Source organism: Cyphomyrmex costatus, unplaced genomic scaffold, assembly GCF_001594065.2.
Source record: "Cyphomyrmex costatus isolate MS0001 unplaced genomic scaffold, Ccosl1.0 scaffold502, whole genome shotgun sequence".
Lineage (NCBI taxonomy): Eukaryota > Metazoa > Arthropoda > Insecta > Hymenoptera > Formicidae > Cyphomyrmex > Cyphomyrmex costatus.
In genome coordinates, this window is record NW_017279285.1 from 545,789 (window position 1) to 561,360 (window position 15,572).

The 15,572-nt window shown below is 34.6% G+C and overlaps 2 protein-coding genes across 2 annotated transcripts; both read right to left on the reverse strand.

Moving 5' to 3' along the window:
- Positions 1 to 8,072: 8,072 nt before the first annotated feature.
- On the reverse strand, positions 8,073 to 10,996 carry LOC108778592 (apolipoprotein D). The gene is made up of 5 exons (XM_018545811.1): positions 10,921 to 10,996; positions 9,269 to 9,388; positions 8,926 to 9,056; positions 8,610 to 8,789; positions 8,073 to 8,312 (listed from the first exon to the last, which is right to left on the reverse strand). Exons 2-5 carry the CDS (start codon positions 9,377 to 9,379, stop codon positions 8,168 to 8,170), a joined length of 567 nt encoding a protein of 188 aa, XP_018401313.1. The 5' UTR covers positions 9,380 to 9,388; positions 10,921 to 10,996; the 3' UTR covers positions 8,073 to 8,167.
- Positions 10,997 to 12,185: 1,189 nt separating this feature from the next.
- On the reverse strand, positions 12,186 to 14,036 carry LOC108778583 (uncharacterized). Its single transcript, XM_018545801.1, has 3 exons — positions 13,945 to 14,036; positions 13,598 to 13,841; positions 12,186 to 12,913 (listed from the first exon to the last, which is right to left on the reverse strand). Exons 1-3 carry the CDS (start codon positions 14,007 to 14,009, stop codon positions 12,434 to 12,436), a joined length of 789 nt encoding a protein of 262 aa, XP_018401303.1. The 5' UTR covers positions 14,010 to 14,036; the 3' UTR covers positions 12,186 to 12,433.
- Between the last annotated feature and the right edge of the window lie 1,536 nt (positions 14,037 to 15,572).

The following is a 15,572-nucleotide window of genomic DNA, read 5'->3' on the forward strand; positions in this document are numbered from 1 at the left end:
GAAAAAATAAAAAAAAAGAAACAGAAGATTTTTATTGCTTTTTCCATGTAGCTACAAATTTAGAAATGTTGTACATACATTATAAATATCAACTGATATAATTTTGATTTTATAAATTAAGAGTAGATGTTTACTAACACGTAGATAAAAAAACACATAGATTAGTGATCTTCGTGATTCAAACTTGTTAATCAATTTCCACTGATATAATCGGTGTCACATTTCCATTATTATATCTTTCTATCTACGCAAAATTGCTATGCAGAAATCGGGATCATAAATCATAAATTCTGATTGTGGAGAAGCGTGCTAGTGAACGTTCGACATGTTAAATTGACGATGAACTACGCATTTGATCACACAACTATCCAACGTTTTTCCCCCCTCTTCTATCATTATCGACGGGAGCGGCTTATTTTGCTAAAAGGCGCATTCGTACTCGCTGCAAATGTGTAAAATATGAAATAGTACGGAAGACGAGGTGCTCTCGAATTTCATCCCGGAGGAATCGAGGGCAATTGGAATATCCATCGTTCATTTGCATAATTCGAGATCGGCGACGGATAGGAAGAACGCCCACGTAGCTGCGTCGAATCACGATCGTCTTACGAGTCCTCTCCTTTTTCCTGTCTACCAGGACGTGCTTGATTACCGAACGCCGTTATTACCGGACGATGTACGAGCGGGAGAACGAGGAGCGAGAGGCACAGGGGGTACCGGGATCTCGTTTTGCAAATTCGCGGTTGATTGAAAAGCTTGTGCGGCATAAAAACCGGGAGATAATTGCGGCAGGAAAAATGAGGGAAAAAAGTCCGGGTGATTACTCTCTTACCGTGTAGCATGGTCCAGGTAACATAGGATTCTGTTTGTTAACAGGCTCGATGGTAGCCAGTGGATGCAATGATGGGTAAATTCGTACGATAGGTTCTTACATCTTTTCCTTTTGGTCCACCTCGTCCTCGTGCGGCTATTAACTTAATCTCAGCGATTATACAGTTACATGAGTTACCGTTTAATATTTTATCGTCGATGAAAGCATGTTTGCTCGTCGTTTCGATATCATAACGTCGGTATACGAATTACATGTTACTAAAAATTAAAAAAATATATTACAAGGGTCCACATGAGCGTAATAAGACTAAAACTAAATTGGAATTGCACGGTAATGAAATTCTTTATGATCTTTTATTTTTACATTAAACTAATTACAGAGTGACTAGCTATATAATAAATTGCTATTTTTCTACATTTAATCGAAGCGATAACAGTTATACCTACTTTTAATTAGAGAGATTGCTTTTACATAAAGGTTTTATAATGAAAAGAATTTCCGCCGTTTTTGCAAGATCCTTATTAATACGATAGGAAAAATGAAAATCTCCTGGTTGTACACTCTATGTACACTATTCAGAAAAAAGAAAACACGCGTAAATTATAATTATCCTGATGTCCAAGTAAAGTTTAGATAGCTATCTGTCTATGCTAGTCGGCACGTGAGCACAATGTACAATGGTTTCCAAAGCGCTACAGCTGATATCATAAACAAGACACCGCAGTGCGTGGCACGATGCGCGGTTTAATCTACTGCAAATACAGGGCGCTTCGTTTAAATCAAGGCAATGTCAAGAAGAGAGAACGGACCCCTTTGTCGGTTCTAATCTGTACAAACAGTCATATATCTAGCAGTCGTCGGCCAAACTTTCGGTTTATCCGAATTTAGCCTAGTAGTAGCTTCTGGAAAATATCGCGAGACTCGGGACTCATTTACTTTTTTTATATACAATATTTTTACAAATTCACAATTAATTCGTTTATGTACATTACATTTTATACCGTAAATGTAATTCCATATATTTGCTGTTATTTAACGAAGTACGTTTGTGTGTGGCATATTCATGCGTTATCTTATGATATATAATAATTAGACAATTCATTCAAGAGGTGAGAATTCATTCATCAACGTGATATCGCGACTTACGCGCTAGTAAAGTAATCGAATCAATCCCAATGATACTCCATTTTAATACATCTTCAGATGCAGAAACGTCTTTTCTGAGAATTCCATTCTCTAGAGAGGCAACCATCGTAATAGTGCATCATTAAAGAAACGCGATTATGCGCTTCACAAGGAACAGCTTTTAGTAGAAATGAGGTAGCGCACTTTTGGACCGTGCGGCTTTTGCGTCACAGTCGACGCGACAGGGTGCACGCGCGCATATACTGGGTACATCAGAAGCAGATTCTCATCCATCCAGCGAAAAAAAAATAGAGAGAAAGAGAGAGAGAGAGAGAGAGAGAGAGAGTGAACTCCATGCATTATCACGCAGTTTCCGCTTTACAAGACTTTCTTTGCCCGATCGCGGTGCGGCCTCCAATTAACGCTTTCCGCGGCGCTCAAAAAGATCAGACGGTAGCACTGAAAATGGATTAAAGCGCACACCGTTTGTTACCGCCTTTTACAACGTTTGCAGACACAGGTACATACGTTAGCAGTCGCTGACAATTTCCCCGCGGAGTTGCCGTTCCTCTATTCGGTCCAACTATTTCACAATGCCGCGGGATATCAAAGTGCAAAAATTTACAAACACGACAAAGGAGAAGCAGTATCGAGCCGAAAGGTTTCTCATTTCATATATCTGGTACTTGAACGATATGACACAAGATATTCGATACACTGCAGAATTCGTGGGAGAGACATGTAAGGCTCGGTTATTCGAATATCCTTGGAGCTTCTCGATTGGTATCGTCGGTACGCGGAATAGCGAGCGCTTCGAGAAAGGATGGGATATGTATCGGATTTCGTTTTTCGCCGGCGAATCGATCAGCTTGAACCCATCTGACCTCGCGAGGACGTGAAGGGTTGAAAGTAGGAGAAGCCGCGGTACGAGGAGGGGCGGGGGAGCACGAGTCTGAAAATAAGAAGATATAGATAAAAGAGCTGGGGCTGCACGTTGGCCTAACAAGACTCAGGACTCAGGGGCTATTATCATAATTGTGGGCTGCAGGCAGCGGCTGTGCCCACAAACCAGAATGCCTCTTGTCTCATCTACCTTCGTCCTCGCCTTCTTCTTCTTCTTCTTCTCATTCTCCTTCGTCGTCTTCCCGCTCTTCTTCCTCCGTGTGCATTTCTTCTCTTCGCGGCTTTTTACTTAGCCTTCGTTCTCTCGCGTTTCGCGCGCCTCTTACCAGCCTTTCACATGATCTAAAGACAAATGAAACCAGCCTCTCTCCACATATATTCACCCTCCTTATTCCACATTTCCATCTAAATTAAGAAAGCAATGAGCAATCCGCGCGACGCGATTCGATGTAACGCTGCAATGCAGCACGAAGACACTTTCCGCCATACGAAACAAGTTGCTCGAAGCGATTTATTTTAATTAGTGAATAACGCACGTCTTTACAAAAAGTATTATAATATAGGTAATGTTTTTCTAGACACGATTCTTAGATTAAGTTTTTAACAGCGATATAATAAAACGATGCGTAGTGCTAATAAGAAATATGAACTACTATTTAGAAAACTACTAATTATATGGGATGCATTATTTAGGTTGAAATTACAGACGGTAGGATGCCTTCCGAACGTTCGTTATTAAATTCAACTATGTATGATGTGGGTCCTTCGGCGTGGACCACCCTGAGGTGAAACGCAAACAACCCGTTTATCCCGCTCTTCAAAAAGAAACCAAGTGGAACGCTCGGTGCACTCTTTTTTATCTCGATATTAGTCTTGACACAGAATACGAGATATTTTTAAACAAAGTTTAAAACATTCTTTCTGTCGCTATACTTATTATATCAGCATACATGACACGATGCGACATATGTACATGTAATAATGCTTGTTGCTACGCATGCGTATCGAAATATTCTTCAATTGTATGACTACGTATAACACAGAGTTTTATGAGATGTCGTTTAGCTCCTTATTGCAATGAAGCCCAATTATCTTCTGCGCGGTTCAATTATTAAAGTGTATCCTCTCTTATATCTAATTTCTGTTACATAAATTCGTAATTTTAACAAGATTATTTATCCAACTGTTAAATTGAAATACAAAAGACTCGTTATTAACGAAATTGGATTTTACTTGAGATTTTAAATGGATGTTCTACTTTAAATATCTGATCTTTTCTTAATAGGGAATCATTAAATATGAACAAGTCTATAAATTTTAATTCCAATTAAGAATATTGTTCCTTGCATGTATAAACAATTTTTTTAAACAATTACATGATACGTTATGTAATACTTCATTCTTCGCTTTCTAAATATAAAATCAATGTTTGACCAAGTGTCTTAATTAAGTATCACAAAGTATATTATGCAATATCCCTGAATAATTCAGAAAGGTTTATTTGCTTTAACTATAAGTACAATTGTACTACGGCAAGGTATTTGTGCTCGAATTTTCGCCTCGGGAATTCTCGACTCCTTTTAAAACCGGAGACACGCGGAGTCAAAAGCAACCGGCAGGTGTGCGATAGAATATCTGTTTTCCTTTAAATTATGCGAAATAAGCAAATATACTTCATCCTCAAATTGTTGCACGGTGTGTCGAAAGCGCATTTTTTTCCCATTTGTTTCCCGTGCACTCTTTCAGCGAGAGATGCCAGGGGCGTGTATGTTTGTTTAGCCTCGGTATACCCTGTTATTAGGGACCGCTGCCCGTGCCCCTCGAAAACCGTAGGGCCCACGCGGAGATTTGGCCGCCGTGAGCTCGATCGTACATCCCCCTTTCCGCCCTCCGTCTCATCGTTCCCCTGCTTGCTTCATTTCGTGCGTAAAAGAAGTTCTCGAGAAAAGAACGACGAGATAAATTCGGAAGGGGGTCCCGCTGGCTCCTAGCAGATCCTTTCCCCTTAGATCTTGATTTAGATTCTACCACGTTTTAATTTATTACAAGCGATGGCGACGATTATACGGAAACGAGTCTTCGGCTCGGAAGAATACGCCAATTTTTAGCCCATGCGAATAAAAAGAGAGAAAAACGAACTGAGGGAACATAAAGAGGAGCTCGTGTAGCGCGGAGTATTAAAGAGGAAATTCAGAAATTTAAGCGTGTTCAGGTACTCACTAAAAGAGTAAAGATTTCTTCGAATTATTTCTATTCCTCTCCCCATCTCATGTATGCAAACAGGTTTTCTGTTTCGTGGAATAAGTAAATAATTTCAAACTTATTATATAATTTATCATACGTAATACTTTCTGATTACTTAATTTTATTTTTTCACATATTCTGCAATATTTTGAAAAACTTAATGGACTTCTTAAATTTTAATATGTATGTATTATGCACGTATTATGCATGCAGTTTCAACCAGATTAAATATTTCCTTATTTTTGAAAACTTATTGTATATCCCGATGTACATATATCTGTGTGTATATAGGTACATTTATTATACACACGCAATGTCAACGTCGTTTGTGCTGAAATTTATATGATCTGCACACTCTCGTTGGAAGCAAGAAAGAAATCCATACACTTTTTTTGTGGTGTGATTCGTGGGATCACGCGACTCCTCTTTCTCTCGATGCACAATGCATCCCTGATGACATATCCTGCAGGTCCGCAATTGAATAGTGTTCTGTTTGCGTGGATGGCACGTGACAATGCCCGAAGACCCGTCTCGCACGCGACCACACCCCGTCGCTGTTATTTGTTCAATTTAAGGGTATTGTTGCGTGCGGTGTTTTCGTCAGTCGCCGCTCGATTTATTTCGGCTACGATCATTTCCTGCATTTTTAACGTGGGAGACACCGCCGGATGGCTAGGCGGATACCCGAGCCAATCGGGTGTCGCTTTATTTCGATTATTCGCAATCGCAAACAGTGCGTGTTTGTGCGACTCGACGACGCAATGTCCGTCGCGATCGATTATACGCGCGCAGAACTTTTGCCGTCCCATTAATGAAACTTTTTACGCAGTCATTTATTAGCGCGTCCCTTCCCGACGATAAATAAACGCTGTACCCGCCATCGTGGCATGTATTATGCATGCGATATTACAAAGCTGATGCTCGCTCACGCGTAAATTATCGTTATGCGGATAACTTAATGACCGACTAAATATTTCTTGCGTCGTTTTTACATAATTGAATTTTCATAACTGGTTCGCGAGATCTTTTTTTACCGGCTGATACATCGATCGTGGTAAGCGTGCTTTCGACTCCTCCGACGTGCATCGCGCGATCTTACAACGAAGATTGGCACTCGCTGAGAACTAACACTCGCTGGAATCTTACTGGCGAAAGGCCCTTGAAAGCCATGGATAAGGTTCTGTAAGCAGCAAATGGGGCCCGATGGGCCCAGCGATAATTGAGGAATGCTACATGACCAATTGTCGATAAATATTTATGTTTTAGTCTCGGTTAATTGAGGTAATACTTTTTGTAATAAATTTATTTACACATTTCTATTATATTATATTAAGATCTCTCTAATGGATGTCTATTGAGCATCAAAAATTTAATTGTGATATTAATTCAATAGTTTAACTGCATTTTTAAGTCCGAAAAAATTTCGGCACATAGTGCGAATATGACTACAAATATGGTATACGTACATGCATGTATATAGTATATATTAATCACGTTAAATCAGTTAAGCATTAAAAGATCCAGCTTCGATCTTTGGCTAGGATTTCCTACTTCTTGTTTTTATTGAATTTTAAATATACGGTCCAATAAAATTCTTATTAATTCTTATTAAATGTTAGAACATCACATGTAATTTTTAGATCTGTTCAAAGATTTCTGAACTAGTTCTAAACTAATGCTATATAAGTTAGAGTCCCTGGTGAAACAAATTTGTCAAAGTTTGTACGAAAAATATAAAAAATAAAAAATTCTGACAAATTTAGACACTATTGTTGAAATTTGATGGAAAGTATTTCATTTTGTTTGTAACTGTCCGAATTCGGATACATTTTGACTACATTTCGGACAAATTTTTTCACCAGGGATAAAATAAGCTCTATTTGCTTCACTCCAACTTATTGAATCAGTTGTGCACCAGTTCAGAACTTAAGATGAAAAAAGAACAAAATAACGCAATAAAGTAATAACAGTATGAAGAAAAAAATTAATTCCATCTTTCAAAATTTCCCATTTCTACGTACATTCTTTAAATGCGTTGAAAATAGATACAACAATGATTTATTATAAAATTATAAAATATAATACGAACACAGATAATTAACGAGATGTAACTGCTAGACTTGAGAAATAATAACAACTTATACACAAATTATAATTTCCAAAAATAACATAAATTATCGCTATGTCGGTCTTACAATTAGTCATAATGTTTCAAACAAATAAATAAATATACATAACAAATTAATTAGATTAACATGAAGAATGTATAAAAAAAATACGTACAAAAAATATATATAGCTGTAAACATTGATATACAGATGTAGATGATCTTAACATTTTGACCGCAAGATTTTTAAAATAAAATATTCATTAAAAAAGATATTTTTGGTTCCTTACACTGCGATAAAGTAATCTTAGATCCAAATCTCTATAAGATTAATATTCTATAGAATGTTTTTCAAATTTATACTAATATTATATTTTTTTATCTTGGCAGTATCATATTCTTTTATTTTATAAGTATTATTTCTTTTATTTCTAATTGGTTTACTAACAGATGGCACGTACAAACTGAACACTTGTACATATCTGGCGATCAAAATGTTAAATGTATCAATATAATTATATAATTATCGTTACATATTTGTAAAAACGATAATATATTCAGAATATTTCAAATTAAATTTGTGATTATTCAAAGTAAATAAGATTTAAATTATGTTCCATTGTTACGAAACAATATGTTTAATTTTCCATATTGCATTAAAAATCACAGTCACAAGAAACAAATATAGAAAGACATAAATAAAAAAATACAAATTTTAAAACTTTGCAACTACGCAGTATTTTAACTTCGAATACAAAATAAATATTTATAACAATTCTTATTCTTAATTTAAATACAGGCGCAATACACAATCATAATACTTGCATAACAGTGAGCAAATTCAATATTTGCTGGCAATAATTCGCAATTTAAAAGGAGTCATGTATAAAACTATATCGCAAAAAATACATTTTTTTTCGAGCATATTTCTGTAGAAATTCATGTAGAGAATGTTTTTAATTCGTGGCCGGACAATTTTTTTGATCTGTACGAATAAAGTATGCTCTGCTGATGTTGTTCTTATCGATAACTTGATAAGCCTTTTCTACAACTGCAACTGACGGTTTTGGTTCTCGTGTCAAAATCCAAACGTTTCGTACACTGCCAAAATATTGTAATTTTAGTAATCTAATAAACCTGTTCAGTGTAATTTAATATTTCTAGGATAGATTTTCTAGAGATAGAAAAAATTATGTCTTTAAAACATGAATGTATAATCCATTAAAAAATTAAAATTCTTTTCTACTTACATATTTAGTAGCATAAAATGTAAAATATTGATATTTAACGATAAAAGCATAGGAAAAGTTTATTGTAATCAATTTTGTATCAGGCAAAAATGTATTAATGCTTATACTTATTACATATTTTTCCTTGTTTTTTCACATGCAAACTTACTTAAACACTCCGAGATTTGTACAGCTCCATACTACGGCATATGATTTGTAGTCCGTATCTAGAACCCAATAAGGTGCATCGAACGGCAGTGGCAAGGATGGAAAAGTGACGGTCAATTTAGGATCATCGGATCTACCAATTAACCTTGCAATGCCCTCGATACTCGTTGCAACTCCAGTTCTATGCAAGAGAATAGAGCTTTACTTCAAGTGGATAATTGTCAGTTGACGATATCATTCTATCCCGTATCATTATCTTTCTTGCTTTTAATGACTTAAAATTACTTTATGAGTCAGGTAGCGTGATGAGTACTTACAACGAAGAAATTTGTTTATTGAGGATTTGTACCGAAGCATTTTCATTCAGAGTGTAATTAGCTGTCACACATTTTCCACCAAACTCAAACCACGCAAAGTATCTCTCAACTTCGTACCATTTGCCCAAATACTAGAAAAAAAATCTATATTTACTCTCTAAAACTTTTATAATAAATCCGTTTTAAAGAGTGAAATATTACTCTTAAAAATTGAGTTTAGAATACTTTTAATTTAAAAATGCACAAAAAGTATTGTTTTATGTACTTTAATATTACTTTATTTTAATATTAAGTATAGTTTTTAAATAGGTATAAATCAAGATAACGATTATTCTATACTCACTCTTTCAAGCTCGAAATTTTGCATAGCTTCCAAGTTTGGACACGTACCCAAAAATGGCACCTGTGCCATCGCTGCATTCGCAATGATAACTATTACAAATATCCGTAACATATTTTTTTTCTGAAAAAAATGCATAAAATATTTACTTCATTTTTAAAAACGGAATAACTCCGGTGTATACGCTGCACCTAACAAAAGTTTAATTTATTTAGTATTATTTAATGTTTAAGGTACATAAACTATACTAGTAAAAACTTTATACTCTCTATTACTAAAAAAAAAAAGATATTTAGGGAATGTGTGTATGACTCACGAAAAATTTGTAAATATTTCTTACACACTTATGAATCACCAAATAATCATTAAGCCTTTTACAATCTCAATAATAATCATTTTATGTATAAATTATAATATATAATTCCGCTAGTCAGTACATTGACAAATCGATTCAACTGACAGTAATTTTATTAATATTAATTGTTGAAAACTGAAATCCAAATACAATATGATGACTTAAAGGCGCATAATAGAATGGTTGTGTGCACATTATTTCCACTACTATTTTTTCTGACTTCTATGACGTAAATCCTCGCGCGGCGTAAATACCGGAGTTAAAGCCGATGTATAGATATACGTAAAATATGTTAAATTTTTTAAGAGTTTTAATGTATAACAGTAAGTTTTTGTTGGATTCTTATTGAAATAAAATTCAATATAATGATAATAATGATATGATCAAATCAAATACCTGTAAAATCTTTTACTTATTACGTGCACGCACACATGCACATACAGAATAAATTATAATTTAGAATAAAAGTATCAAGATAAAAAGACCAAACAGAGATAACGTTAATCTTATTTTAAACAAAATTTTTTACTTTATGTTGAAGTATTAAAGATACTTTCTATATACATACCGGATCAAAATTCTTCCGTTATAATAATCACGTGACGATAACACGAGATGTATTATCGTTATAATATACCATTTAAAGAGCTTCTTTTACGAACCAATTATTTACATCGACTTTGATGCTTTGAAAGATATTTTTTTGTGCTCCTTTTGTGTTTTTTCAAAGTCCACAGTTACTAACTTCGTAACGCTCAAGAAAATGAAGAGAAACGAACGTGCGCTCTTTTATATTGCATTATCGCGGACATTAGTTTCTAAATTGATGATATCACAATGCAACACTGTTCTGCTTGACATACTTTATAACATTTATAAACGTATTTTACTTACTGAACTAGTTTTTATCACTCAAGTTACGTAACCTGTGTTGATTTCGCTTTTTATACACTTACAAGGTTTAAGAATGAAGTAATAAATCACTTCGAGTAGCATCTTTCCTTTTTTTATTGTACTAGCAATTCATATTGATATAAACATTTCTTGGTATGATAATATTAGATCGCAATAAATACAGGTCAAACTGTTATGCGAAAATTTTACACTATGTTATTTAAGCTCGAGCGACCTTTGATTTCTAATTTTCGATCTCTTTATTTTACCTGACAAGAAGTTATTTACACAAGTAGTTCAGTGAATAATTTATTGTTAGAACATTCGATAAAAATAGAAAAGAGCAAAAAGAAACAATCTGAATGCGATATCGACAATCTCATAGCACTCTAAATACAGCACTCACCTGATAGCCTTGATCGTCGGATATATATTCAAAGAATACGCGTTGAATGTTAATTTTTGTGAGGATTAGCGCCAAGGTTTACTTCTCACACGACGGATCGTTCGTAGATGACTGAACTTCCTGCTCCGCGTTTCGCTTCGTCGGAGACGGACCCGCGAAGGTTGACTGGATATGTTTGGCAGAGTACTGACAGTTAGTGGGTCAGTAACGGTACGCCCGGGGTTCAAGAAACCCGGCTCGAATTTGCCATTGACCAATAGATGATCGACAGATTCGAAGATACGTGGACCATTTCATGATCAGATGTGATGGACCACTTTTGAAAATTATTCGTTTGTGTTCGCATGGATTTTGCAGTGACTGATAAAACAGATACAAAATAAAAATATGTTAATCGATTGTAGACTGACTTGAAAAGGATACGTTTGTGATAAATCAACTACTTCATGTAGCAATTATATATTTTCATTTTAAGCATTTATACATTACAAACAATTAAAAAAGAGTATTTATTTATTCTATTAATAATAATTAATTCTATAAAGTTATTAATCAATGTACGTTTGTGAAAAAGAGGTAAATTTAAAAAAGAATATTTTTGCATTATATTTATAAAATATTCAAATTTTCTTTCGAATATTTATTTTATATAATATATCTATACAAGAAAATTAAACTTCTTATTTCTACTTCATCTGCATTCAGAGTTGAAACCTTTACTTAATTATTGATATTTAATGTCACATTGATGTTAGTATATATTGAATGATAGTTCTAAATTGATATCATTATTATCAAAAATTGAACTATTAATGATGATTTAAAAAATATATCCGTTATGTGACCTGCTTATGTTGCATATTTATGTTCACATAGAAAATACTATGACACATTTAGCTTTTACTGGCATCATATCGTGATGCGAAAGCTAAAAAGACTTTCCAAGAGTTCAAGAACTGCATTTTCTCTCTTATTGTATGACTACTCACGGCATATAAATTATAGTAGTAAATTATTGTACATAAAAAAAGTGAAAAAATGACGTTTTTTAAATAAAGTTGTATGTCTCATTGATCAAATATCATTATTCGCATTAATCAGATATAATTCTGTACATTAATTTATAATTAAATTACGCTGTAGTATTCAGTAAATAATTTTACATGCATATCATTACATCTGTGCAGTGAAATGGAAATATAATAAACAAACGAGTACGTTTTATTAAGACATTTTTTTATAACAATTTTATTTATCTTTGTTTCTTTTCTTTTTTTTTTTTTTTTACATTTGTACGTAAGCCTATAAAACAAAGCGCCGTGCCAACCCTATGTCCTCAAGCGACAACGCAGAACGACGGCGTGTCAATGGAACAATGATTAATGATTTTGCGGTACTTAAGCGAGACTGGTTCTCAATGAGGAAACCGCTACAAGCCTAAGACGTCGAAAATCCCCAGGAATGCGTCCCTGCTAGCGCCAACTAACAGACTTTTTTTTGCTAAATAGTACTTCTAGGCAGTTGCTTCTATTTCTTTCGCATGTTCGCTTTTCTCCTCCTTCGTAGTTTCCGCAACGTTCTCCTCCTTGACCTCGACAATGATCATTTTATTCCTCGTGTCGCCACTCTCCTCTTTTATCGTCTCTGCTAACTTCAAGATCCGTTCGGGAACAGTTTCGATGGGCTGCTCGAGCTTTGCGGGTTCCTCCGCTATTATCTTCGGAATATCAGAGAGCGCTTTCTCGCCCGTAATCCCGGCTGTAGCTTCCTCCTTCTCCTTTATCTCGATATCGGCATCATTCAGAGCGATGGTCGATCTGGAACTCTCATTCGGTTCAGTTGGTTGCGGTTTCTGTTTTCGTTTCTCTGACTTCGCCGGCTTCTCAGGCTCCTCAGACTCCTCCGTTGTCGAATCCAAATAGGCACATTCCGCTTGATCGGTTTTCACGAAGAACGTTTTCGATATCTTATATTTATCAAGAACGCCATAAGCCTGTAACCGAAGAAAGATTTTTTAATTTTATAGTAATGATTCTAGAGTGTATGCGTATGTTATATTAACTGTCACTGTATTAATAATTTTAAAACGTAAAACTTATTAATTTATTTTATATTAATGATTTGTATTGTCTACATCCCCGACTGTAAATTCTAAATATATTAAAACTTAATAATAAATTATTGAGTTTTAATATAAACTCAATAATTCAATTATAATTCATTTAAACTTAATAATTCCATATTTTGATTTAAATTCTATTAAAATTTAATTTTTTTATTACTTATTGCGAAATTTATTGCAAAAGATATTACCTTCGTTTATATTTTAAAATACAAACAAAGGTGATGCTTTTCGCAATAAGTTATTCGCAGTTTTTAAATTTTATCAACATATGACGATTAGTATTCTTGTTAAAAGATACTTATTAATGTAAAAAAAAATTTAACTAAATTGCTTGTAAAATTTAATCAGTGATATTACTATTCTGATTATTCTACTCATGAATGCGTTTTAAGTCCGGAAAAACATTTCGGCGTGCAATATGCAGAATTATATATTATATATATATATAAATTTATATAAAAAATTTATATTTAAGTACCAAGATCCACTTCGACCAAATGTAGGGTTCTTCTTATTTAAAATTGGATTTTTTTTTATCTATTAAGTTTTTACCTTTTGAAGCACTTTTCCGGATGGTACTCGTTCTCTCGTCATGACCCATGCATTTTGTGCGTGGACCGGGCCAATACCTTGACAGCTCCATAAAACGGCGTACGAATCATAATCCGTTTCGAGTACAGAGTACTTAGTCTCGGGAGTCAGTGGTACTGTGGTATACCTGACGTGAAGTTTACCCTCCTCGGCCTTGGAAGCTGCGGGCTTAATTTCACCCTCCAATATCCTCTTCACACCAGTGCTAAATGTCAGAGATATTATATTGTTAAGTGCCCATTTTTTAATAAAATTTCCATACATTTTACAAATTTATCAAGCGAATTAGATGAAATATATATACTTACAAACGATTCGTTACTTCATTGCTCACACGGTATTTACCATCGGTACCTCTGGTATAATTCGACATAACGCATCGAGATACTACCTCGCTAAGTTGGAAATATCTTTCTGCTTCATACCAAATACCCATGAACTGTAAACCAATCAAGTATTTATTACACAAATATTCTGCAATGCCAGAGAAAATTTAATTTCTCTGATATTCGTTCGATAATGAAACATCGCTGTAATTATAGAGTATATTCTATAAATACGAACGAAATTAAATGTTTCACAAACAAAATAAAATAACGAAATAATAAAAGAAAATAAAATAAATCAAATGTGAGTGTATGATAATACACTCACAAATTGGCTAACGAAATATGGAGGTCACTCACCCTTTGCCTGTTAAAATTCGCCATGGGTATATATTCCGGACAGAAGCCCAGATTAGGAATCTGGGCACTGGCCCAGGCCAGAGCCGAAAGTGCTAGGATAATCTTCCCGAACATGTCTGATGACGATCTGCCTCGAACACCCGTCAAGGCTCGAACCTTTATATACATTAAGCAGGAGCATTGACCGAGAGGTCTTACCCCCTCTGTATTACCCACGTATTAGTACTCTTACGGTACTCTTCGTGGCCCGAGACGCTGGCCGAGAAGACGTTGGTCATTGGTCAATGATGCGCCTACGAATCTCTTGGCAAGTCCATCGACGACGCGACCAAGAACCAGAAATGCAAGATCCATTATGCAACTTCAGAATAAACGGTACTTCGCAATCGGAGACGCCAGCCCCTACGGAAACAGCTCTAGAGAGGTCTATCAACCGCATGGAATGCCAATGATTTCTCAGATTAAATGCAAAGATAACGGATTAGAAGAATTTTGTTTCGCGTAATCTCCAATTTAGATCTATACACTCATTAATTCAAAATTTTTAGAGAAGAGGTAGTGAATGTCAACCTCTTTTAAGATTTTGGTGATTACACTACATACACACACTGCCTTTCTAGACAATCTTTCGATTAATCTTTTTATGCTATCTAATATTCAAATATATACACATATAAATATATCACGTATATTAAAATATCTCATTAATTATATATACATCGTGAATTTACACACAAAACGCGTATTCATTTTTAACCGCAGCTGTCGGTTTCATGGTTGAAAAAACTCGGTCGACACGCAATAATTAATTTATTATTCTATTCACATATTGAGCTCATCAATTGTTTTTTTTTGTAACAAAGGTATATATATTATTTTTCTTTTAATATATAACATATTACGTGTGAAATTTTAATTAAATTGTAATATACAATTTTTTGAGAATAGTGAGTTGAGTTTTTAAAGCAAAGCTTACACGCGTGTCGGAATTATTTAAAAAAACTTCTGAGAATCTCTCTCTTTCTCTTCCTTTCCCTCTTTCTATCTATTTGTCTCAACGCTCCAAAAACATTTGATTGCCTCTATTTATTATGCATACTATAACTAATTAATTGCTTATCTCATGCATGAATTATAGTCAAGACACGTCTCGTTCGATTATGAAAGGCAAATATGTCCGTCCACTTCCTCTAGTCATTTACAAAGCCGGTTCCAGCAACCTGGTCTTCGCACAAACGGTTATTTACGTT